This window comes from Leopardus geoffroyi, chromosome C3 (genome assembly GCF_018350155.1).
Source record: "Leopardus geoffroyi isolate Oge1 chromosome C3, O.geoffroyi_Oge1_pat1.0, whole genome shotgun sequence".
Classification (NCBI taxonomy): Eukaryota; Metazoa; Chordata; class Mammalia; order Carnivora; family Felidae; genus Leopardus; species Leopardus geoffroyi.
In genome coordinates, this window is record NC_059338.1 from 55267145 (window position 1) to 55292293 (window position 25149).

At 37.9% G+C, this 25149-nt stretch overlaps 1 protein-coding gene across 14 annotated transcripts in view; it reads right to left on the minus strand.

Annotated features, from left to right (window-relative positions):
- DNM3 (dynamin 3) overlaps window positions 1-25149 on the minus strand; it is a 559650-nt gene that overhangs the window by 364599 nt on the left and 169902 nt on the right. For all 14 annotated transcript variants that reach the window (XM_045452915.1, XM_045452913.1, XM_045452909.1 and 11 more), the window contains exon 5: window positions 511-609. In XM_045452915.1, coding sequence (XP_045308871.1) covers window positions 511-609 — 99 coding nt within the window. The remainder of the gene's footprint in view (window positions 1-510; window positions 610-25149) is intronic.

Sequence of the window (25149 nt, forward strand, 5' to 3'; positions counted from 1 at the left end):
AATAAGCCAGGCAAAATTATTTTTAAGGACTGAAGAATTGAACCCTTTACGAACTCAGTTTGAGACACCAGTATTTAACAAAGGCTGGTTCGTGTGGCTAATGATAATTTCTTAGCATTAACACAATAATGTCTTTTGCCCTTAAAAGCTCTGTACATTTTAATACAGCGTGTCTCTTAGCAGTTTTGTCATATGGTGGGCAAGTAAATAAGTCACACTTAAAACAGAACAGTATATATTTATGCAGTCTATGATGAATATTTATACCCCCCTTCAAACCCTTCCTTTTCCTGTTTTCCTATTCCTATTATTTTAAGAAATAGTTCTCCTATTGGATCATTTTTAATATATCACTTGGGAACATTATGCCACTCCATAAAAAGTATAACTAATCATGAATACATTATTCCTCACAACTGTGAAGGCATAAAGCCAAGCTTTGCATTGGTTTCCCAATCATTTCTCTGCTACATCATCAAAGCAAATCCTGTATAGGACACAGTACATTACCCCTGCGAAGAGGCAGAAGCTTGTTCTCCAGAACATCCCTGGCATCTGTTCCTTCATCCATAAGATCCAATTTGGTGATGACTCCAATGGTTCTTAAACCTGTATCACAAACCAACCCACTTTATTACACAGTATGCAGAAGACTAACAAATTTTAGAGACATATATGTCCCAAGACTAAATGCAAGGTACTCATATTTCTGGTCCTTTTCCTGTTCCTCTCTCTTATTTTGTTTTCTGATCCACTGCTATCCCAGTCTGGTAAATTTTGATGTGATGAGCAGGAGAGTTTTAAAATTACCCATCCAGGGGCACCTGGGGGGCTCAGTTGGTTAAGCATCCAACTCTTGGTTTGGGCTCAGGTCACGCATGATCTCACAGTTTGTGAGTTCAAGCCCTGCATAACAGGCTCTGCGCTGGTGGCACAAAGCTTGCTTGGGATTCTCTCTCTCTGTCTCTCTCTCTCTCTCTCTCTGTCTTCTTCTCTCTGCCCCTCCCTCTCTCTATCTCAAAAATAAATAAACATTTAAGATAAAATAAAATAAAACCACCCATTCATAATATCACCACAATAATTTTAAATATATGAGTTTATTTTTGTACCATGTATATATGGAAACTATACACTTAAAATTTTCCTCCAAGGTCCTGCACATGATATGGGTGCTTTAATTTTTTTATGTATTACTTTACTGAAAACAAACAAGTAGGCTACACATGGACCAATGAAGAGAGTGTATCATAAATCAAAGCTGATTATTGATCCATTTCTGAGCACTTGACACACAAATTATAAGAAAATTAGGTATAGGATAGTGTCATCACTAAGAATAAAGTTTCAAGTCTCACAGCATTCCCGGTTCCTCAGAAAAAAAAATATGACTTAACAGAAAGAAGACCAAACTAGGAATCCTGAGGCTTGGATTCTAGTCTCAAGGAAAGTCACTTAACTCTCTTCTCTGGGTCTCAGTTTTCTTCATCTATAATATAAAGAGTTGGAAACCACAATTTCCAAGGTATAAAATAAAATAACGTAATAAAATAATGTAAAAACCTAGACATTTTACGTAGCACACCAGATACATTGTCTTTGCCCATTGCTCCCTTCACTAGATAAAATAAACAATATTTGCCTAGTGATTCAAATCTTTAAGTGCATTCTTTGGACTCCCAGTTAAACATGATAAAGTGAACACACACCTTTATCTTTTTACCTGAAAGCACTCTAAAATGGCTAATATTTATTAGGTCAGCTATGGTTTTACATGCTTTACATGTCTTAAATCATTTACTCTAAAAAAAATCATTTAATCTTAAAAAGGACTCCAACTACTATTTTTTTAAGATGAGGAAACTAAGGCAGGAAGAGATTAAGTAACTTTCTCAAGGTCATACATGGGTCTAGGCATCCAGAACCCATGCAATATACTGCCTCTCACAATAAAAAGAATTTTAAAAATAAAAAAGGTTTAAAACAAGAAAGTAAAAAAAAAAAATGGGAGAGAACTGAAGAAAAATTTTGAAACTGGAAACCCAGCAGGATGACTGCTAACTAACTTAACAGACTAGCCTAAGAGGAAAACTGCATCCAAGAAAGCCAATGACAGGAGAAGCCCAGAAGCTGGATAATTTACATCACAGCCTCTCAGAAAGGTTCAGGAAAACGAATAGCTCTGACAATAATGGAGAGCAGTGGTGGCAGCTGAGGCTGAAAACAAGAGCGCTGGATGAAAGCAGTAAGATTTCCATGGATAACACAGCTAAAAGCCACCCTGGTCCATCTTGGCAGGAGAGTGCAGATTTACTCTCTGGAAACACTGAACTATGGAAAACTGAACTAATGGGCACCTGGCCCAGTTCGAGGGCATCAGGTATTAAAAGAGGGTGATTAAGTGAAATTCCACATACTGAATGGTGAGACCTCTCTCCTCAGTCCAGTTTAAGAAAAAGCTGGATGGCAGAATTTAACCCCCCAAGCAGGAAACTGGAACAACTCGGTCTGGGGAAATTTACCATTCTAAGAGGAAAACATAGATATTGAAATTCAGAGGAACTCTGATCAAGACAGCCCAATAAATCATCCTACTGCAAAGCCTCTAACTCCTTTGGCCAAGCACACCCACAGAGAGTTTCCAATCACCTATTACTATTTCACTTTTGAATATAAATCAGTAAGTGTAGGCTACCATCTGTCATCATACAAATTTATTATATTATTGACTATATTCCTTACACTGTACTTTTCATTCATGTGACTTACTTATTTTACCATTCTGTGACATATATAATTGTAGAATCACTATGTTGTACACCTGAAACTAATACAATATTGTATGTCAACTATGCTTTGATAAAAAATAAATATTAAAAAAAATAATTTTAAACGTGAGTGGATAGCAAGGAGAGTCTTTGAGACCAAAACAAACAAAAGTTGTAAAACAGAACAGGAGAAAACAAAGATAATGCAAAACATGGAAGAAAACTTTATTATTTTTATTAATACCCTCAGAAAGAAAGGAGAGGTCATTGTATTCATTGAATAAGAACAGAATGTCATAAAAGGAAACATTCAAACAAACGAAAGAGATTCTCAGTAACTAAAAGTATGAGTAGAAATTTTAAAAAATGTTAGTCACATGGTTGGAGGACCAAGTTAGAAACTCTTCCAGAAAACAAAAGAGATAGAAGTAAATAATAGAAAAAGAAAAACTTCTTTAAAACTAGAGAAATAATCCAGAAGATGCAATATCTGAATAACTGGCATTCCAGAAAAACAGAGAAGATGAAACAGAAATAATTGGTGGGGTGGGGACATACTATTCAAGAAAATATCTTATAAGTGAAAGATGAAATTATGCATTGAATGAACCCATCAAGTGTCCAACACAATATGAAAAACACACACAATATATCAGTATAAGATTTCAAATGCTGGCAACAAATGAAATATCCTAATAAGCTCATAATGAACTTAAGGTGAGAGCATGACAAAAGAAAGTTTGGGAATTATTACAGCATCCGACTTCCCAGCAACAAATTGGAAACTAAAACTCAATAGAGTGTTGTTTCCAAAATTCTGAGGGTAAAACTATTTCTAGCCTGGAATTCTAAACTATCAATAAATGTGACAGTAGAAAAAGATATTTTCAGACTTGCAGAATATCAAAATATTTTACTTCCATTTCTCTTTTTCTTTGGAAACTACTAAAAGGTGTGGTCCACCAAACATGGGAAGCAAACTGACAGAGAAGTAAAGAGATCTAGGAAGGAAGAAATATAATATAACCAAGAAAAGAAGGGACTTTTCAGGATGGTGTGGATCCCAGTACTAGGCTAGAAGAACAATCAATATCTGTTAGAATGAGAGGGTGCAGATTACTGAAAAAATGTGTTTCTCCACCAAGAAAAAAACAATGAAGGTGATAGAATACCTAATGCCTACAATGTTTTAAGGTATTAAAAGATATAGACTCCTGACGGAGAGGCTGAGAAAGCAATGGTGATGGATATATAGAAGACTATACAAACAAACAAAAAGAGAGACAACTATCAACCTTGAAGACAGCAATATCATGTAAGAAAGGAAATGTAATCATAATTGACACATGGCTCAGCTGCAAATGATATTTTCAGAATCATAAATATTTAAATATAATTATATTAGTAGAACACGGGAAGGTAAGTGTATATGTGTATGGTTAGTATAAGTGGGTACGGGAGAGAGATATAAGACAGCTAAATCCTTCTCTACAGTAAAGAGTCAAAAGTGAATATCTAAAAATAAAAAATGAAGAAACGGTAGTATAAACAGATTACACAGAAATATGGATGTAAATACCAAAAGAAAGCTAAAAGGATTGAAAGTGATAGACTCTACAAATCAGTAATCAAGAGTCAGGAGGAGTGGGCAAGGGACTAACAGTTTTTGTTAAGCGTGGAACTTATTTTTGGAACTTATTTTTTTAATTATGTATATTTATAATGTAATAAAAATAAAAGTGAAATTTTAAAAGTTTTTTCTTTACTATTCCTTTATTTCTGCAAAGGCAGAGAAGTCTATGCTTAGCGGTGTACTGCAAAGGAGATAGCAAAGGAGATTATTTCTTTTCACATTTAGTTATACAAATAGGCAGCTTAAAAAATAATCAATGAACTCCTGCTGGTGGACTCAAGACCTATACTCAAAAAGCCATTGCCAGAAGAGATTCAAAGGCAGCATGTTTCCAAAGCACTTCACTGGGAATCTAAACACTCAGATAAAAATAATAATAGAGACCATGAATTGAGTCTTGATTATGAGGTGGACATACACTTGAAACAACTCTATGAGATAGGTACTATTATCTCAATTATACAGATGAGGAAGTGAGATTGGGAGAGGAAAAGCACACTCACCTAAAGGCTTACAGAGGGTTTCCTGTCTCACATTTAGGTCTTTCATCCATTTTGAGTTTATTTTTGTGAATGGTGTAACAAAGTAGTCTAGTTTCATTCTTCTGCATGTTGATGTCCAGTTCTCCCAGCACCACTTGCTAAAGAGACTGTCTTTTTTCCATTGGACACTCTTTCCTGCTTTGTCAAAGATTAGTTGGCCATACATATGTGGGTCCAATTCTGGAGTCTCTATTCTATTCCATTGGTCTATGGGTCTGTTTTTGTGTCAATGCCATGCTGTCTTGATGATTACAGCTTTGTAGTAGAGGCTAAAGTCTGGGATTGTGATGCCTCCCACTTTGGTTTTCTTCTTTAATATTACTTTGCCTATTCAGGGTCTTTTGCGGTTCCATACAGATTTTAGGATTGTTTGTTCTAGCTTTGAGAAGAATGCCAGTGCAATTTTGATTGGGATTGCACTGAATGTGTAGATTGCTTTGGGTAGTATTGACATTTTAACAATATTTATTCTTCCAATCCATGAGCACGGAATGTTTTTCCATTTCTTTATGTCTTCTTCAATTTCCTTCATAAGCTTTCTATAGTTTTCAGCATACAGATCTTTTACATCTTTGGTTAGATTTATTCCTAGGTATTTTATGCTTCTTGGTGCAATTGTGAATGGGATAAGTTTCTTGATTTGTCTTTCTGTTGCTTCATTATTGGTGTACAAAAATGCAACTGATTTCTGTACATTGATTTTGTATCCTGCAACTTTGCTGAATTCATGTATCGGTTCTAGTAGACTTTTGGTGGAGTCTGTCGGGTTTTCCATGTATAATATCATGTCATCTGCAAAAAGTGAAAGCTTGACTTCCTCTTTGCCAATTTTGATGCCTTTGATTTCCTTTTATTGTCTGATTGCTGATGCTAGAACTTCCAACACTATGTTAAACAACAGCGGTGAAAGTGGACATCCCTGTCACGTTCCTGATCTGAGGAGGAAAGCTCTCAGTTTTTCCCCATTGAAGTTGATATTAGCTGTGGGCTTTTCATGTATGGCTTTTATGATGTTTAAGTGTGTTCCTTCTATCCCGACTTTCTTGAGGGTTTTTATTAAGAAAGGATGCTGAATTTTGTCAAATGCTTTTTCTGCATCCATTCACAGGATCATATGATTCTTATTCTTTCTTTTATTATTGTGATGTATCACATTGATTGATTTGCAAATATTGAACCAGGCCTGCAGCCGAGGAATGAATCCCACTTGATCATGGTGAATAATTCTGTTTATATGCTGTTGAATTTGATTTGCTAGTATCTTGTTGAGAATTTTTGCATCCATGTTCATCACGGATATTGGCCTGTAATTCTCCTTTTTTGTGGGGGTCTCTGTCTGGTTTGAGAATCTAGGTAATGCTGGCTTCATAGAATGAGTCTGGAAGTTTTCCTTCCCTTTCTATTTTTTGGAACAGCTTGAGAAGGATACGTGTTTGCTCTGCTTTAAATGTCTGGTAGAATTCCCCTGGGAAGCCATCTGGCCCAGGACTCTTATTTGTTGGGAGATTTTTGATAACTGATTCAATTTCTTCACTAGTTATTGGTGTGTTCAAATTTTCTATTTCTTCCCATTTGAGTTTCAGTAGTGTGTGGGTATCTAGGAATTTGTCCACTTCTTACAGGTTGTCCAGTTTGTTGGCATATAATTTTTCATAGTATTCCCTGGTAATTGCTTGTATTTCTGAGGGATTGGTTGTAATAATTCCATTTCATTCGTTATTTTATTTATTTGGTTCCTCTGTCTTTTCTTTTTCAGAAGCCTGATTAGAGGTTTATCAATTTTGTTTATTTTTTCAAAAAAAACCATCTCTTGGTTTCATTGATCTGCTCTACAGTTTTTTTAGATTCTATATTGTTTATTTCTGCTCTGATCTTTATTATTTCTCTCCTCTGCTGGGTTTGGGGTGTCTTTGCTGTTCTGCTTCTAGTTCCTTTAGGTGTGCTGTTAGGTTTTGTATTTGGGATTTTTCTTGTTTTTGAGATAGGCCTGGATTGCAATGTACCTTCTTCTTAGGACTGCCTTTGCTGCATCCCAAAGCATTTGGATTGTTGTATTTTCATTTTCGTTTGTTTCCATATATTTTTTAATTTCTTCACTAATTGCCTGGTTGACCCATTCATTCTTTAGTAGGGTGTTCTTTAACCTCCATGCTTTTGGAGGTTTTCCAGACTTTTTCCTGTGGTTGATTTCAAGTTTCATAGCATTGTGGTCTGAAAGTGTGCATGGTATGATCTCAATTCTTGTATACTTATGAAGGGCTCTTTTGTGACCCAGTAAGTGATCTATCTTGGAGAACGTTCCATGTGCACTCAAGAAGAAAGTATATTCTGTTGCTTTGGGATGCAGAGTTCTAAATATATCTGTCAAGTCCATCTGATCCAATGTATCATTCAGGTCCCTTGTTTCTTTACTGATCCCTGTGTCTAGATGATCTATCAATTGTTGTAAGTGGAGTATTACAGTCCCCTGCAATTACCACATTCTTATCCATAAGGTTGCTTATGTTCGTGATTATTTGTTTTATATATTTGGGGGCTCCCATATTTGGCGAATAGACATTTATAATTGTTAGTTCTTCTTGATGGATAGACCCTGTAATTATTATATAATGCCCTTCTTCATCTCTTGTTACAGCCTTTAATCTAAAGCCTAGTTTGTCCGATATAAGTATGGCTACTCCAGCCTCCTTTTGACTTCCAGTTGCACAATAGATAGTTCTCCATCCCCTCACTTTCAATGTGAAGGTGTCCTCAGATCTAAAATGAGTCTCTTGTAGACAGCAAATAGATGGGTCTTGTTTTTTTATCCATTCTGATACCTTATGTCTTTTGGTTGGAACATTTAGTCCATTTACATTCAGCGTTATTATTGAAAGATATGGGTTTAGAGTCATTGTGATGTCTGTAGGTTTCATGCTTGTAGTGATGTCTCTGGTACTTTATGGTCCTTGCAACATTTCACTCACAGAATCCCCCTTAGGATCTCTTGTAGGGCTGGTTTAGTGGTGATGAATTCCTTCAGTTTTTGTTTGTTTGGGAAGACCTTTATCTCTCCTTCTATTCTGAATGACAGACTTGCTGGATAAAGGATTCTTGGCTGCATATTTTTCCTGTTCATCACATTGAAGATTTCCTGCCATTCCTCTGGCCTGCCAAGTTTCAGTGGATAGGTCTGTCACTAGTCTTATGGGTCTCCCTTTGTAGGTTACAGCTTGTTTATCCCTAACTGCTTTCAGAATTTTCTCTTTATCCTTGTATTTTGCCAGTTTCACTATGATATGTTGTGCAGAAGATCGATTCAAGTTATGTCTGAAGGGAGTTCTTTGTGCCTCTTGGATTTCAATGCCTTTTTCCTTCCCCAGATCAGGGAAGTTCTCAGCTATGATTTGTTCAAGTACACCTTCAGCCCCTTTCTCTCGCTCTTCCTCTTCTGGAATTCCTATTATACGAATATGGTTCTGTTTGATTGCATCACTTAGTTCTCTAATTCTCCCCTCATACTTCTGGATTTTTTTTATCTTTTTCTCAGCGTCCTCTTTTTCCATAATTTTATCTTCTAATTCACCTATTCTCTCCGCTGCCTCTTTAATCTGTGCTATGGTCGCCTCCATTTTATTTTGCACCTCATTTATAGCATTTTTTAGCTCCTTATGACTATTTCTTAGTCCCTTGATCTCTGTAACAATAGATTCTCTGCTGTCCTCTATGCTTTTTTCAAGCCCAGTGATTAATTTTATGACTACTATTCTAAATTCTTGTTCTGTTATATCACTTAAATCATTTTTGATCAATTCGTTATCTGTTGCTACTTCCTGGAGTTTCTTTTGAGGAGAGTTCTTCCATTTCATCATTTTGGGTAGTCCCTGCAGTGGCTCCCAACTGCAGGGCACTTCCCCTGTGCTATCCGGAGTAACTTGTGTTGGTGGGTGGGACCACAGTTAGACCCAATGTCTGCCCCCAGCCCACAACTGGGGCCACAGTCAGACTGGTGTGTACCTCATCTTCCCCTCTCCCAGCGGCAGGACTCACTGTGGAGTGGTGTGGTCCCTGTCTGGGCTACTTGCACACTGCCAGGCTTGTGGTGCTGCTTTGATAGGATCTGGCCAAGGGCATATTAGATGGGGTGGATCCACAAGGTGCACAGGGGTTGGAGGAGCAAGCTTAGCTCACTTTGCTGTTGGCAGTCCCCTGCGGGAGGGGCCCTGGTGGTCCCCACCAGGAGGGAGGGAGACCCATCAGAGGGATAGATCCACAGAAACACAGCATTGGGTGTTTGCATGGTGCAAGTAAGTTTGGTAACAGGCATTGGTTCCCTTTGGGATTTTGGCTGGGGCATGGGAGAGGGATATGGTGCTAGCCAGCGCCTTTGTTTCCCGCCAAGCCGAGCTCTGTCTTCCAGGGCTCAGCAACTCTCCCTCCTGGTGCCCTCTCACTCTCCCCGCTCTCCAAGAGCAGAGCTGTTGACTTTTAATATTCCAGATGTTTCCCACTGGCTATCAGAACTCACGCAGTCTGGCCCGTCTGCTTTTGCAAGCCAGACTCGGGGATCTGCCTTGCGGGGGGGGCTGCCCCTCCACCACCCCAGCTCTCTCCCGCCAGTCTGTGGAGCGTGCACCGCCTCTCCGCCCTTCCTACTCTCGTCTGTGGGCCTCTCATCTATACTTGGCTCCAGACAGTCTGTTCTGCTAGTCTTCTGGTGGCTTTTTGGATTATTTAGGCAGATTTGGGTGGAATCTAAGCGATCAGCAGGAGGAGGTGAACCCAGCGTCCTCCTACACCGCCATCTTCCAGTTGAGAATTCTATTCTGTTTATTTCTACTCTAATCTTTATTATTTCCTTCCTTTTGCTGGGTTTGGGTTTTATTTGTTCTTCTTTTTCTAGCTCTTTTAGGTGTAAAGTTAGGTCATTTATTTGAGATTTTTCTTGCTTCTTGATATATGCATTTAGTGCTATAAAATTCCCACTTAGAGCTACTTTTGCTGCATCTCATAGATCTTGGACTATTGTGTTTTCATTTTCATTTGTTTCCATGTAATTTTTTATTTTTTCTTTGATTTCTTTGTTGACCCATTCATTGTTTAGTAGCATGTTATTTAATCTCCATATATTGCTGCTTTTTTGAGACTTTTCCTTGTGGTTGGTTTCCAGTTTTATAGCATTGTGGTCAGAAAAGGTGCATGGTATGACTTCAATGTTTTTGAATTTGTCGAGATTTGTTCTGTGGCCTAATATATGAAATTAGGATTATGAAGATTTTTCTGTGTGCACTCAAAACAAATGCATATTCTGATGTTCTAGGATGGAATGTTCTGAATATGTCTCTCAAATCAATCTGGTTCAGTGTGTCATTCAAAACCACTGTTTCCTTGTTGATTGTCTGTTGGTCTGATCTCTCCATCTCCATCAATGTACGTGGGGTGTTAAAGTCTCCTACTACTACTGTATTACTATTGATTATTTCCTTTATGTTTGTTATTCACTGTTTCATGTAATTAGGTTCTCTCATTTTGGATACATAAATATTTTTAATTATTATATCCTCTTGTTTGTTTGTCCCTTTTATTACTGTATATTGTCCTTCTTTGTCTCTTGTTACAGTCTTTGTTTTAAAGTCTATTTTGTATGATGTAAGTATTGCTACCCCCGCTTTCTTTTGACATTCATTTGCATAGTAATTGTTTCTCTGTCCCCTCACTTTCAATCTGCAGGTATATTTCAGCCTGAAATGAGTCTCTTGTAGGCAGCTATAGATGGGTCAAATTTTGCATTCACTCCGTCACCCTATGTCTTTTGATTGGAGCATTTAGTCCAGTTTCATTCAAAATAATTATTGATAGATATGTATTTATTGTCACTTTGTCATTTTGGGCTTGTTTCTATAGATTTTCTCTGATCCTTTCTTCTCTGGGTTTGTTGGCTTTCTTTAGTGATATACTTGGATTCCTTTCTTTTTTGCACATCTGTTACTAGTTTTTGATTTGTGATTACCATTCGGTTTGTATATAACATCTTCTGCATATATCAGTCTACATTAAGTTGATGGTTGCTTAAGTTAAACTCATTTCTTTACTCCTCTCCCCCTCAACTCCCACCACCACATTTTAGGTATATGGTGTCATGTTTTGCCTACTTTTATGTTATGAGCCCCTTGACTGATTTTTATATAAATATTTATTTTTACTGCTTTTGTGTTTTTTACTTTTCATACTCTCACTTACGGTCTTCCCTTTCCACTCATAGAGTCCCCTTTAATATTCTTGTAGGGCTAGTATAGTGGCCATGAACTCCTTTAGTTTTTGTCTTGGAAACTTTTTATCACTTCTTCTATTCTGAATGATAGTCTTGCTGGATAGAATATTCTTGGCTGAAGATTTTTCCCTTTCAGCATTTTGAATATATTATGCCACTCCCTTCTGTCCTAGAAAGCTTCTGCTGAAAAATCCACTGATAGCCTTCTGGGGTTTCCCTTAAATGTAACTGTCTTCCTTTTCTCTTGCTGCTTTCAAAATTTGCTCTTTATCGCTGCTTTTTGCCATTGTAATGACTATGTATCTTTGTGTGGACCTCCTTGGGTTGAATTTTTGGGAGGATCCTTGTGCCTCCTATATCTAGTATCTGTTTCTTTCCCCTGATTAAGGACATATTCAGCTATTGTTTCTTCAAATAAATTTTATGCTCCCTTTCCTCTCTCCTTCTGAGATCCCTATATGCAAACGTTACTATGCTTGATGAAGTCACTGAGCTCCCTAAGACTATTTATTCTCACTTTGCATAACTTCTTTTACCTCTCCTTTGCTCAGCTTGGTTACTTACTATTATCTGTTTTCCAGGTCGATAATTAGTTGCTATGCTTCATCTAGCCTATTGATTCTTTCAGGTGTATTTTTAATTTCATTTATTATGTTCTTGATCTTTGACTGGTTCTTTTTTTATCTGTGTATTAAGGGTCTCATTGATGTCCTCGACTTTTTTCTCCAGTCCAGTGAGTATCTTTATGATCATTACTTTAAATTTTCTATCAGCTTGGGGCACCTGGATGGCTCAATCAATTAAGCAGTTAAGCATCTGACTCTTGATTTCAGTTCAGGTCATGATCTCACAGTGCTTGTGGTCAAGCCCCATGTTGGGTTCTGTGCTGACAGCATGGAGCCTGCTTAGGATTCTCTCTCTCCCTTTCTGTTCCTCCCCTGCTTGACTACTCTCTTGCTCTCTCACTCTCTCTCTCAAAAAAATTCTCTATTAGGCATATTTTTTATATCCATTTCACTTTGGTCTCTTGCTGTAATTTGGTTCTGTTCTTTCATTTGGGAGATATTTCTCTGTCTTTTCATTTTGTCTGACTTTCTGAGCTTATTTCTCTGTGTTAGGAAGGTCAGCTACTTCTCTTGCTCTTAAGGATAATAGCCTTATGAAGAAGAGGTCCTATAGTGCCCTGAAGTGTAGTGTTTCTTGTTCCCTAGAGCCTGGCACTTCAAGAAGTGTCTCCTATGAGTATTGCGTATGCTCCGCTGTTGAGTCTTAGCTCCTTTTTCTTTCAGCATAGTTGTCGTCAGAGGCTCTCTCTGCCTATTGTGAGCAGTGTTTGGTTCCCAGCAGGGGTGGGGCACATTTTTTTTACAAGGTGTATTGTGGTATGCCTACTAAACAAGACCTGCCCCCACTGTCAGAATTGAGGTCCTGCAAAACACATGGGTAGAAAGATGTGGGGTTTATGGGGGAGAGGGCCTGCAGTGCTGGGACTGAGGCCAGCATGACTGGTAAGGGTGGATCCAGTGAAGTACAGTAGGGCAGGCCTTGGTACAAGCAAGTTAGGTAAGGAGTGATGAGGCTGTGCTGGTTCCCACAGGTGGCCGTTGTTTATGCTGGACAGGGACGGGAAATGGCACCTTCCAGCTCCTTTGTTCCTGGAGGGGTCTCCCTGTGATCCATGTCTCTCTGGGCCATGCTCTGAAATGAACAAATCAGTCTCCCTCCCATCTTCCCCCAGCATTTTTCACACTGCTGGTTCTACACTGTATCTTTACAGGCTGTTTGTCATGCTCTCTCTTTAAGGGCAAGGACTCTGCTTCCTAATACCCTCCAGGCTCTCCCAGAGCTGAGCCTGCCAATTTTTTTAAATTCCAGGGTTTAAGTCCTGCTGGTTGCAAGAACTCGTGAAATTTGGCCTGTCTTGCTTTCAAAGGCAAATATTATAGGGATTCATCCTCCCCATTTGTGGGCTCCCCAGTGTGAAAGTCTGTTTTCCATCCTTCTCCATGCCACCAGCTCGCTCCCCACTGTGGATGGCCACAGTCTGTTTCCAGACTGTGTCATCATCCTTCCTACCTTCTACGTGGCCTCTTCTCTACTTTTAGTTGTGGAGTTAGTTTTGTCAATCTTTAGGTTGTTTTCTGGGTTGCTTAGGTTGATGCAAGCGTTATCTAGTTGTATCTGTGGGATGAGGTAAGGTTAGGGTCCTCCTACTCCATCTCCCCAGCCCATGACTACTACCTATCCTTCAAAATATCCTACAGGCCTGTCCTGCAGATCCTTAATCAGCCTCCCACATGCGTAAGTTTGGAGCCCTTTCTCTGTGCCTTCAAGGCTCTCTGTATACACTGAAATTATAGTTCTTATATGAAAGGATCTGCTTCTTTGTCTCTCTCACCCAGCAGGTCATGATCTCTTTATGAATAAGGACGACGTCTACTCTACACATTCCTGCAATTCATATAGGTGCCAAACACAGAGTGGAAACTCAGCCAATGTTTATTTATTAAATGAATAAATGAGAGTAAAAATAAGCATATTTATTTCTCTTAGGTTCAGACAAGAATTAAAATACAAATTTCAAAAAAGAAATATGATAACATTCTACCATGTTATCTAGGTTTGTTGTCAATATGATAATTTCCCTATAAGAGCACTGCCATTTCTTTCATTTATATATGCAACTAAATTTAAGTAGTGTGTTGTTTCATCTAATGGAGAAATGGGAAAACACCAAGCCACGAACCACATTAGCAGTTGCCAGAAAAGTAATCTAGAACACAGTGTACACTGAAACAACAGCAATGAAAAACAAAATCCATGAAAAGCTTAGTGTAAACATATATATGGCAAAATTAAAAACAGACTTAGGAAATTACATGTCCTTCAGTTAATGCATTTTTTTTGTTGTTGTTTTGGGTTTTGGTGGGATTGGGGGGAGTTTGAAGTAAATGTTGTTGTTTCTGTTTGGCAAAGATTATGGAATCTTTTATTTCTGAAAGCAATCAGTGATGAATAGGAATAGTTTCATCTTTTTCCTCCTATAAGTTTCCATTAACATTATTGGATTGTTACTTCCAACAATTCTGAGTAACAGTTTTCATTTTTAAGCCATCAGGTAATATTATTACATGTGGTACTAGATAAAATATTAAGTTAAAAATGGAAAACATAAAAATTACTATTGCCATAATAGCATAGACTGTCTTGCTCACCAATGTGTATGCCCAGAGTTTAGAAAAATACTTGAAAGTTTTAGTATTTATGGAAGGAAGGGAAAAGAGAAAGAGAAGGCAAAGAGAGAAAGAAAATAAGGAGGGAATGGAGAAGGAATTACTCCAAAGAAAAGAAAATTTAGAAATAGAGTACTGCAAAAGAGACTAAGGCATGAAAAAACAAAAGAAAAAGAATCCATATATTTTTTGTCTATTTAAATCCATTTCCTTCTTCCTTGGCATACAGCTTAACTATATTTCCAAATCTCCCTTAAAATTGAGTTACAATCTCCCTTACAATCTGCCTGTGACTGAGTTCTAAGCAGTGGAATATGAGAAGTGATATGTGCCACTTCTAGACTTGGTCTGTATAATTCCTCACATGTACGCCTGCCTGCTCTATCACCTTCCACTTGATAGATCTAACCATAGTAAGCACCTAAAGGTAACAAATGCAAACCAGCAAAAACCTTGTCCCGAAGGATAATAAATGCAACTATCCGGGTATCTGAATTATCTCATAGACAAGAAACACCACACTACCCTGAAAATCTGCCCAGGATGGACGTTTCTACTGTTTGCACCATTACACGTTTCATTGTACTTATTTCTGTATATTAGTAAAAATAGTGGTACTTTGCAGAAGAGAGTTGCTGTAATGAAAACTTAACTTACCAAGATTAGGTAGCAAGGAAACAAATATAGCAAGTCCAAAAGATCAAGACTCATGTCATGCAATAGCTGTATGTTTTGTAAGGCTGCTTCATGTGATACCTTGTGAGGCAGACTAAGTGCCTACTGAGAGGAGAAGGTATTAGAAAGAGCCAAAGTGTTAACTCATATTGATCGTTCCTTGTTGCTTAAAGCAAGGAATTTAAGAAACAGATGAGTTCACGTAAGAAATTTATCATTTTGCAAGCAGAAACAGCATGGATTAGAGAGAAGGTAGAGCTTTGGGTCTTTTAATGTTTGAAAAAGCCAACTGTTCTTGTAACTTGAACAATAGAATAGACTGAAAAGGCTCAGGAAAAAAAGGTCACTAATAATTTTCAGTTAAGCTAAGGAGCTCAGTGATTTTTGTTTCTTGCTATAAAAGAGGTAACAAGTTCAGACATGACTTTATCCTAGTAAACTACTAGAAAACTGATAAAATATATGCAACAATTGTTTTCAGACAGGAAACAATGGGTTGCACAGAACTGTGATACCTGAGAGTAGAGACACAAATAACATAACCATAAAATTAACCAACTTCTGCATGGAGAAAATTTCTGGACTGTAGTTCAAGGAGGAAAACTCCAAAGAGAGCCCAGCAGTCATGCATAGTTGAGGAGACACAGACTGGATTTCAAGGAGACCAAGACAGCTAGAATATACATAACAGTGTGCCAGATAAAAGGGGGCTATGAATAGAAAGAGCTCTAGAAATGGGCTTAAGGGTCTCCTTGAGTCTTTGAATGCATGCATGCCTAAGGTAAAATTCCACCTGGCTGAGCAAAAAACAACTTTCAGGGAGCTCTAAACCAAACAACTCCAAGAGTTCACACAGGACTGAGAGTCATTACAGTCCCACCAGCTAGAGTGGAGAGATCTGCTGGATTTGAAGCACCAAAAGGGTCAAACCTCTGCACAGGTACTCCAGACTCACTTTTTTAAAAAAACCTAAAAATGAGCTTCAAAAAAATCTAACTATCTGCAAGTAACGTAACCTATTCACTTAAACAAAGTCCAACACATTTTAAAGAATAAAACTCAGCACTCAATGAAGTAAAATTCAAAATATCCAAATTCAAACAAAAATCACTAGAAACACAAAGAAGAAGGAAAATGTAACCACAATCAGGAGGGAAGAAAAATCCTCCAACAGTATCTCATTTTGAAACAGCGGAATTCACAGGCTATGCTAAAAAAAAAGCTGTTATAAATATGCACAAAATGCTGAAGGATATAAAATAAAATGTGAAGATAATGAGTAAATAAAAAGAAGACGTCTATGTGAAGATGTCTATAAGACTTCTATAGAACAAGCCATTCAACAACAGTAGAATACACATCCTTCCTAAATACACATTGGTCATTTATCCGAATGGAACGTATGTGCTACAAACAAGCAAATCTCCACAAATTTAAAAGGAATAAAATCGGGGGTGCCTGGGTGGCTCAGGCAGTTAAGCATCAAACTCTTGATATTGGCTCAAGTGGTGAGATTGAGCCCCACATTGGGTTCCACGCTAAGTGTGGAGCCTCCTGGGATTCTCTCCCTCTCTCTCTCTCTCTCTCTCTCTCTCTGCCCCTCCCCAGCTCATATGTTCTCTTTCTGTCTCTCAAAATAAATAATAAACATTTAAAAAATGATAAAATAAAAGCAATAAAATCATATCAGAAAGTTAATTTCCAAAAAATTAGGAAATTAAACAACATATTTCTAAAGTACCATGGGTCAAAAATTAAGTCCCAGGGAAATTTAAACATATTTTAAACTGAATAAAATAAAAGCACAACGTGTCAAAATTTGTAGTACACAACTAATTAAATAGAAGGAAACCTGTAACTTTAAAATATTACTATTACCAAATAGAAAAGGTTTAAAACCAATAATCTAAGTTTCGACCTCAAGAAACTAGAAAGAGAATAGCAAATTAAATCCAAAGTAAGAAGAAATAAGAAAATAATAAAAGGCAGAAATAAATTTGATAGAATACAAACAATAAATATAATCAATTAAGCTAAATGCTGATTATTTGAAAAGGTCAATAAAATTGTCTACTTTCACTCTTTGACTGAACCTTCTACTGGAAGTCCTAGTCAGTGAAAGAAAGACAAATTGATTCAATTGCACAAAGGTTATAAAGAAAACAGTAAAACTATTCACATACAGAAAGACTGTTAATGTAGAATATTTTTGAAAATCTATAAGGCAGGGAGAATGGGGTGGTTCAGTCAGTTGCACATCCAACTCCCGATTTCAGTTCAGGTCACAATTTCATGGTTGTCAGATCAAGCCCCACATAGGGCTCTGCACCAAGCACAGAGCCTGGCTGGGATTCTTTCTCCCTGTCTCTCTGCCCCTTCCCAGCTCACACTCTATCTCTCTCAAAAACTATAAAAGGCTACCAGAAGTAATAAGTGTATTAGCTTAAATCACATTTCTGCCATAATGGAAATGTTCTTTATGTAGGCTTTCCAATACAGAAGCCATTAGTCACATGTGGTAATTTAGCACTGGAAATGAGGTGTGACTGAGAAACTAATTTATTTTCTTTTGTTTTAATTAATTTTAACTGTAATTTTAATAGCCACATGTTGCTAATGGCTAGCATATTAGACAGCAATGCTATACATTTAATGTAACACCAAATAAAATCTTCTTAAGTTTTTTGTAGAAATTGACAAGCTGATTTAAAAATTTTAACGAAAAGGTAAGGTACCTATTATAACCAAAGCAGTGATGAAAAATTTTGCACTATCTGATTTCAAGGCTTATTATAAAGTTACACTAATTAAGATACTGTGGTATTGGTATAGGAATAGACATATAAATAAATGGAACAGAAAAGAGTCCAGAATTAATGATTACACACACACAAACACACACACACACACAACTGGTTTTGGACAAAGATGCCAATTTAACTCAATGGAGAAAGTATAGCCTGTTCAAAATAAATGGTGCAGAAACTACTGTATATCCATATGGAAAATAATGAACTCTGACCCACCCTTACTTCACACCATCCACAAGAAAAGGTTCACAGAGGGGCGCCTGGGTGGCGCAGTCGGTTAAGCATCCGACTTCAGCCAGGTCACGATCTCACGGTCCGTGAGTTCGAGCCCCGCGTCGGGCTCTGGGCTGATGGCTCAGAGCCTGGAGCCTGTTTCCGATTCTGTATCTCCCTCTCTCTCTGCCCCTCCCCCGTTCATGCTCTGTCTCTCTCTGTCCCAAAAATAAATAAACGTTGAAAAAAAAAACAAAAACAGGGGCGCCTGGGTGGCGCAGTCGGTTAAGCGTCCGACTTCAGCCAGGTCTCGATCTCGCGGTCCGTGAGTTCGAGCCCCGCGTCGGGCTCTGGGCTGATGGCTCAGAGCCTGGAGCCTGTTTCCGATTCTGTGTCTCCCTCTCTCTCTGACCCTCCCCCGTTCATGCTCTGTCTCTCTCTGTCCCAAAAAATAAATAAACGTTGAAAAAAAAAAAAAAAAAAAAAAAAAAAAAAAATTTTAAATTAAAAAAAAAAAAAAGAAAAGGTTCACAGACCTAAATTTGTTTTTTCAGACCCAAATTTAAAGCTAAAACTATAAAACTTCTAAAATAAAACGTAGGAATAAAAATCTCTGCCAACCTCAGTAAGATGAAGATTTCATAGAAAGGATGTTTTATCCACAAGATAAAAACATGTAGATCATGTTTTAAAAATTAATAAATTGTACATCATTGAAAACTTGTTCTTTGAAAAAATAAAAATAAAAAATCTCTAAGAAACAAATAAATAAAACTTATTCTTTAAAAGATATGGTGAAATAATAATTTACAAGCAAGCTATAAACAAAGAAATGGTTATAGTACATGGTAAAAGATCTGGGTCAAAATATATTTTTTTAAATCTCATAACAATACTAAGAACACAGATCATTTAAAATAGGCAAAAGAGGGGCGCCTGGGTGGCGCAGTCGGTTAAGCGTCCGACTTCAGCCAGGTCACGATCTCGTGGTGCGTGAGTTCAAGCCCCGCATCCGGCTCTGGGCTGATGGCTCAGAGCCTGGAGCCTGTTTCCCATTCTGTGTCTCCCTCTCTCTCTGCCCCTCCCCCATTCATGCTCTGTCTCTCTCTGTCCCAAAAATAAATAAACGTTGAAAAAAAAATTTTTTTTTTAAAAAAATAAAAAAATAAAATAGGCAAAAGATTTGAATGACACTTCACAAAAGAAAATCTATGAATGGCCTATAAGGACATGTAAAGATGCTCAGCATCATGAGTCATCAGAGAAATGCAAATCAATACCATGACACAGACATTACAGTGATTGCAACTAAAATAAAACTAAAAATACCAAGTGTTGGTGAGTATGTGGAGCAACTGAAACTTTCATATGTTGCTGCTACGAAGAAAAGTTGTACATCACTTTGGAGAAGAGGTTAGGGGTTTCTTGAAAATACTAAACATACACTTACCCAGCAATTCCACTCTTCTGTATTTTCCCAAGTGAAATGAAAACATATGAATAGATAAAACTTATTTATAAATATTTGTAGCAGCTTTATTTGTAATCACCTATTAGGATATAAACTAAAATTCCATCACAGGTGAATGGATCAACTAAATGTGACATGTCCATATAATGAAATAGTATTCAACAATTTAGAAGAATGAACTATTGAAAAATGCAGCAGCATGGATGAATATCAAGAAACATGCTAAGCAAAAGAAGTCAGGCACCAAGAGTATTTTCCATACGATTCTATTGTATATGAAACTCTAGAAAAGACAAATCTAATTTATAGTGACAAAAAGCAGATCAGTAGTTTCCCGCAGCAAGGAGTGGGGGACCAGGCTGAGATGATGAAAAGGAATACAAGAAAACCTTTATAGGTGATGGAAATATTCTTTATCTTGGTTGTGGTGGTAGTTATGTGAGTGTATATATTTGTCAAAACTCATCAAACTTTACACTTAAAATGCACACCTCCCCTTCCAAACCTATAGTCTCAGGTAGCCTCAAGGTAACCCCAGTAAGTTGAAAGAGAAAGAAAGGGGTGGGGGAAGGGTACTGGTGGCAAGGAAACAAAGAAATAGTATATATTCAGGATTTATGTCTAGGAAGAAGTTTTGTACACAGAATTATTTGTACATGGAATTAACTAGAAACAGATAGTGAAGCTGACTGAATGTTTAAGAAATTATGTTCCCAAAGAAACAAAAAGCTTGGCCTAAAAGAGATTTTGATAGTATTCGTCTTTAAAGCAATATTTATGGCCCCAAGTTTTTACAAGTAGACAGCAGGATGTAAAAGCTGTGCATTTCCTGAGTAGGTCAAAATCCCTCATTTCCACTTCAGATTTGTCAGATTTGTCATAGAGGTTAACAAACAAAGAACAAACTCCCAGAAGGAGGAGTCCTGGGAGAACAATGGACTACGTACCAGGGCATTCCTCCAAGAAAGCACACTTAGGATTTAATCAAGAAACTTCTTTCACTGCCAGGGTAGGACCTGAAAGTCTTCACAGTGTCTGCCCAGCAGGATTTTGTCATTGCGTGGTCCTGGGACTATTATGTATTTTCTACTCTTGCCTTTCTCATACGGTTTTTACTGTAGACAACAACTAATCAGGCTCTGCACACAGCCCTTAGTAATCTATCTGGCATCCTGAACAGATAACTCAAACTGCTGACTGCTGACTGCTGACCACAAAATGATCTGGCCCAGAACACCATCCAGGGACTCTGTTGGCAACAGCATGGACACTCTTTTAACTGGAATCTTAGCTGGTTAACTTGGGACTAGTTGAAAGCACCAGATCACTCTTTTTTAATGTCACCCTTCACACTCAAACCAAATCCAAGCTCCTCTGAATGAGAATTTCTCCCACAGCAAAAGTTTCCATTAAGTCCTTCTGCTCTGCTGGGATCTACTAAACAGGGAACATGATTTGCATTATATAGACAGCTAGAGGCACCATTACCAAAAACTGTGGTTTACACACATACACACAGTTACATAGGTAATACAACTGTTTTTTGAAAGGGTGGCGCATCATAATGGGTTATAAAGATAACAACACGTGAATGCAAGGAACCTTTGACAAGTGATAATGTTGACAACCATAAGAAAAGACAGGCAAGAAGGAAGTGGACAGCAAGGGTTAACTTTGTTGAGTGAAATTTAAATTTAGCATCTATACACTTCCTGAAAATACTACAACTATCTATGGATTTTTAAAGGTCTTTTATAACAGAAATTCCTGCAGTAAAAAAATGACTTTGCAAGCCTGAAACTCAACAGCCACAATCCCACTTTTTAATCAATGAAAGAAATTAATTTTATGTAAAACTTCTATAGAGCTTAATATGTGACAGGTACTTTTCTAAGTACTTTATAGACATTTATTTATTAAAATTTGTAACAATCTAATAAGGAAGGTATTATTATTATCCCCATTTCATAGATATGGAAACTCAGACATGGATAGATGAAGAAATTTGCCCAAGATGACACAGCTATTAACTTGTAGAGCCAGGATTCAAATCCAAGCAGCTTGGCTCCAGAGTTTCTGCTATTATCCACTAGGTTGCACTGTTTTAAAATATAATTGCATATGTCTTATGCTTTTATTAATAATTTCTTTTTAAGGCAAAGTTTCTTAAGAACATTTCTTGGTTATTTCAGCAGAACAGCATGTACCTTCATTCCAACATGCTTCCCGCTTCCTCCCCTTGCTGCCTTTCTGCCAATCCTTTCCACTGTGCCATCTGGAACCATCTTTGTCATCAAATTACTCCAACACACTTATGCTCTGATCTAAACAATAGCTCTCACCTCTTTGCCTTCATTTAAACCCAGATCTCTCCTTCATGTGTCTCAGGTGGAGACTGCAAACTGTATACTCTTCCAGGCTTCACGGAGCCCAGGGTTGGAGAAGAGAATGAAGGTTAATAAAGTTTTCTTAATCCTCAGTGCTGCTCCAAACCAAAATCTTCTACCTTCACATAAAAAACATTGCTTTGGAGCTTTACATCATCTGGTTACAGCACCCTCTACTACACTTTGTTGCTGTCTTCTACCAAATGCTGAGATATCCATCTTACACACACACACACACACACACACACACACACACACACACACACACACTTTATCGAAGGTTTTAGAATCATGGTACTTCTTACTACCCTTATGTCCACCATTATCTGGGCAGCATCAATGTATGTGAGGATGATGTAGCTAGTTCTCTTGCTGTATTGAGTCTCTTGAGCTCTTCTTTTCAATGATTTTCACCTGCATGCCATTTTAGCAATTTCCTCCCATGACCACATCCTGGACATTTATAACCTGGACTTGTTCCAGCTGTAAATCATAAGCTCCAATACTCTAAAGACCACAAACTCCTAGTCTTCCAATTCTTTTATTCACCTACTATGAATAATGCATTGCTATTCTCCAATCTCATCCAGAATTCCATCACTGAACCACCCAATTCCCCCCAAATTTACAGGTCTTTTTGGCTTCGTTTTCTTCCCTTCTTGCAAGGATTTTACAGTCTAGCTCCCCAATTATTATTTTTCCAATATCCTTAACTCTTTTGCGCATTTTGTCTTCCATCCAACTAACCCTTCAAAATTCTAACTCAAAAGTAATCAAAATATTTGCCTCTTTTGACCCCCTTGTTCTGAATGTTTCTGGGAATCACACAAGCCTGAAGCTTGGTGCAGATCGACTCTGGCCTCAGTGGAGTTCTTTACTGTTGGTCCACTTTCTCCTTTTCCCTTTCTCCACAGTGGCTGTTCAAAATACCTCTCTTCTCAAACATCTTACACAACCCCGTCTCTCCTAACCTCCTTCCTCACCCCACTCCCAGTTCTTTCTCAGCCAACAGGCTTGCTCTGACTTAGAAATATCTATGTTAACAGGCAATAAATTCTTCAAATGCCTCTCCAGATATAAATCAGCCTCTATCTGCATGTATTTTCTTATTTCACTCTTGTCTCTGTGGAAGAAATGGTTCTCCTACTCATGGATCATAGCAAACATTCAAGAGATGTTGCAGAGGAGGAGAAAAAAAGGAATGAAGAGAAAGGATGGGAGTAGGCTAGAGGGAGGAAGGAAAGGGAAAGACAGGGAGAATGAAGTTCTTACAAAAATTTAGAAGAATTTTGTATTTATTTAATGGTCATATTTTATTTATATTGCCCACAAAATAACTATATAGATCTGGTTTAGATAAACATTCTGAGAATGGCTTATAGAATATGTTTCTATAGCAACTTAAAAAAAACTACTATGCCAAGAGAATGTTAGATGCTCATGATGCTATCAGAATTCGGGATTCAGATTTAATTGTACAGGTTACTATTATTGTGTTTCAAATGTCTTTGAGTTTTGGAACAAAGAAGACATGACTAGCAATGCAACATTCATCCATATATTAATATGAAGAGAATTCGTGAGAAAAAAAAGATTCAGATCATGAGTATGCAATTATAATTAAGGGAAAATATGTTTTATTGCTTTCTTTTTTCTTTTTTTATTGAGGTATAATTAACATGCAGTGTTATATTAGTTTCAGGTGTATAATATGATTCAACAATTCTATATATTACCTAATACTTACCAGAGTCAAGTATAGTCACCATCTGTCACCAAACAACATTATTATCATCTTATTGACTATATTATCTATGCTGTACTTTTCATCCTTGTGACCTATTTATGTTGTAACTGCAAGTTTGTATCTCTTAATCCCCTTTATCTATTTCATTCACCTCTCTCCCCAACTACCTTCCCTCTGGTAACCACCAGTTGACTCTCTGTATTTAAAAGTCTGTTTTACTGGGGCGTGAGTGGCTCAGTCAGTGAAGCATTCAACCTCAGCTCAGGTCATGATCTCTCAGTTTATGAGTTCAAGCCCCACATTGGGCTCTGTGCTGACAGCTCAGAGCCAGGAGCCGGATTTGGATTCTGTCTCCCTCTCTCTCTCTCCCCCTTCCCCACTCATATTTTCTCTCTCTCTTCTACCTCTCTCTCAAAAATTAAGAAACATTAAAATACATAAATAAAAGTCTGTTTTATTATTTGTCTCTTTTTTCTTTTTTTTAATATATGAAATTTATTGTCAAATTGGTTTCCATACAATACCCAGTGCTCATCCCAAAAAATGCCCTCTTCAATACCCATCACCTACCCTCCCTTCCCTCCCACCCCCCATCAACCCTCAGTTTGTTCTCAGTTTTTAAGAGTCTCTTATGCTTTGGCTCTCTCTCACTCTAACCTCTTTTTTTTTTTTTCCTTCCCCCCCCCCGCCCCCCCACCCCGATGGGTTTCTGTTAAGTTTCTCAGGATCCACATAAGAGTGAAAACATATGGTATCTGTCTTTCTCTGTATGGCTTATTTCACTTAGCATAATACTCTCCAGTTCCATCCACGTTGCTACAAAGGGCCATATTTCATTCTTTCTCATTGCCATGTAGTACTCCATTGTGTATATAAACCACAATTTCTTTTTTTTTTTTTTTCCCAACGTTTATTCATTTTTGGGACAGAGAGAGACAGAGCATGAACGGGGGAGGGGCAGAGAGAGAGGGAGACACAGAATCGGAAACAGGCTCCAGGCTCTGAGCCATCAGCCCAGAGCCTGATGCGGGGCTCGAACTCACGGACCGCGAGATCGTGACCTGGCTGAAGTCGGACGCCTAACTGACTGCGCCACCCAGGCGCCCCCACAATTTCTTTATCCATTCATCAGTTGATGGACATTTAGGCTCTTTCCATAATTTGGCTATTGTTGAGAGTGCTGCTATAAACATTGGGGTACAAGTACCCCTAGGCATCAGTACTCCTGTATCCCTTGGGTAAATTCCTAGCAGTGCTATTGCTGGGTCATAGGGTAGGTCTATTTTTAATTTTTTGAGGAACCTCCACACTGTTTTCCAGAGTGGCTGCACCAGTTTGCATTCCCACCAACAGTGCAAGAGGGTTCCCATTTCTCCACATCCTCTCCAGCATCTATAGTCTCCTGATTTGTTCATTTTGG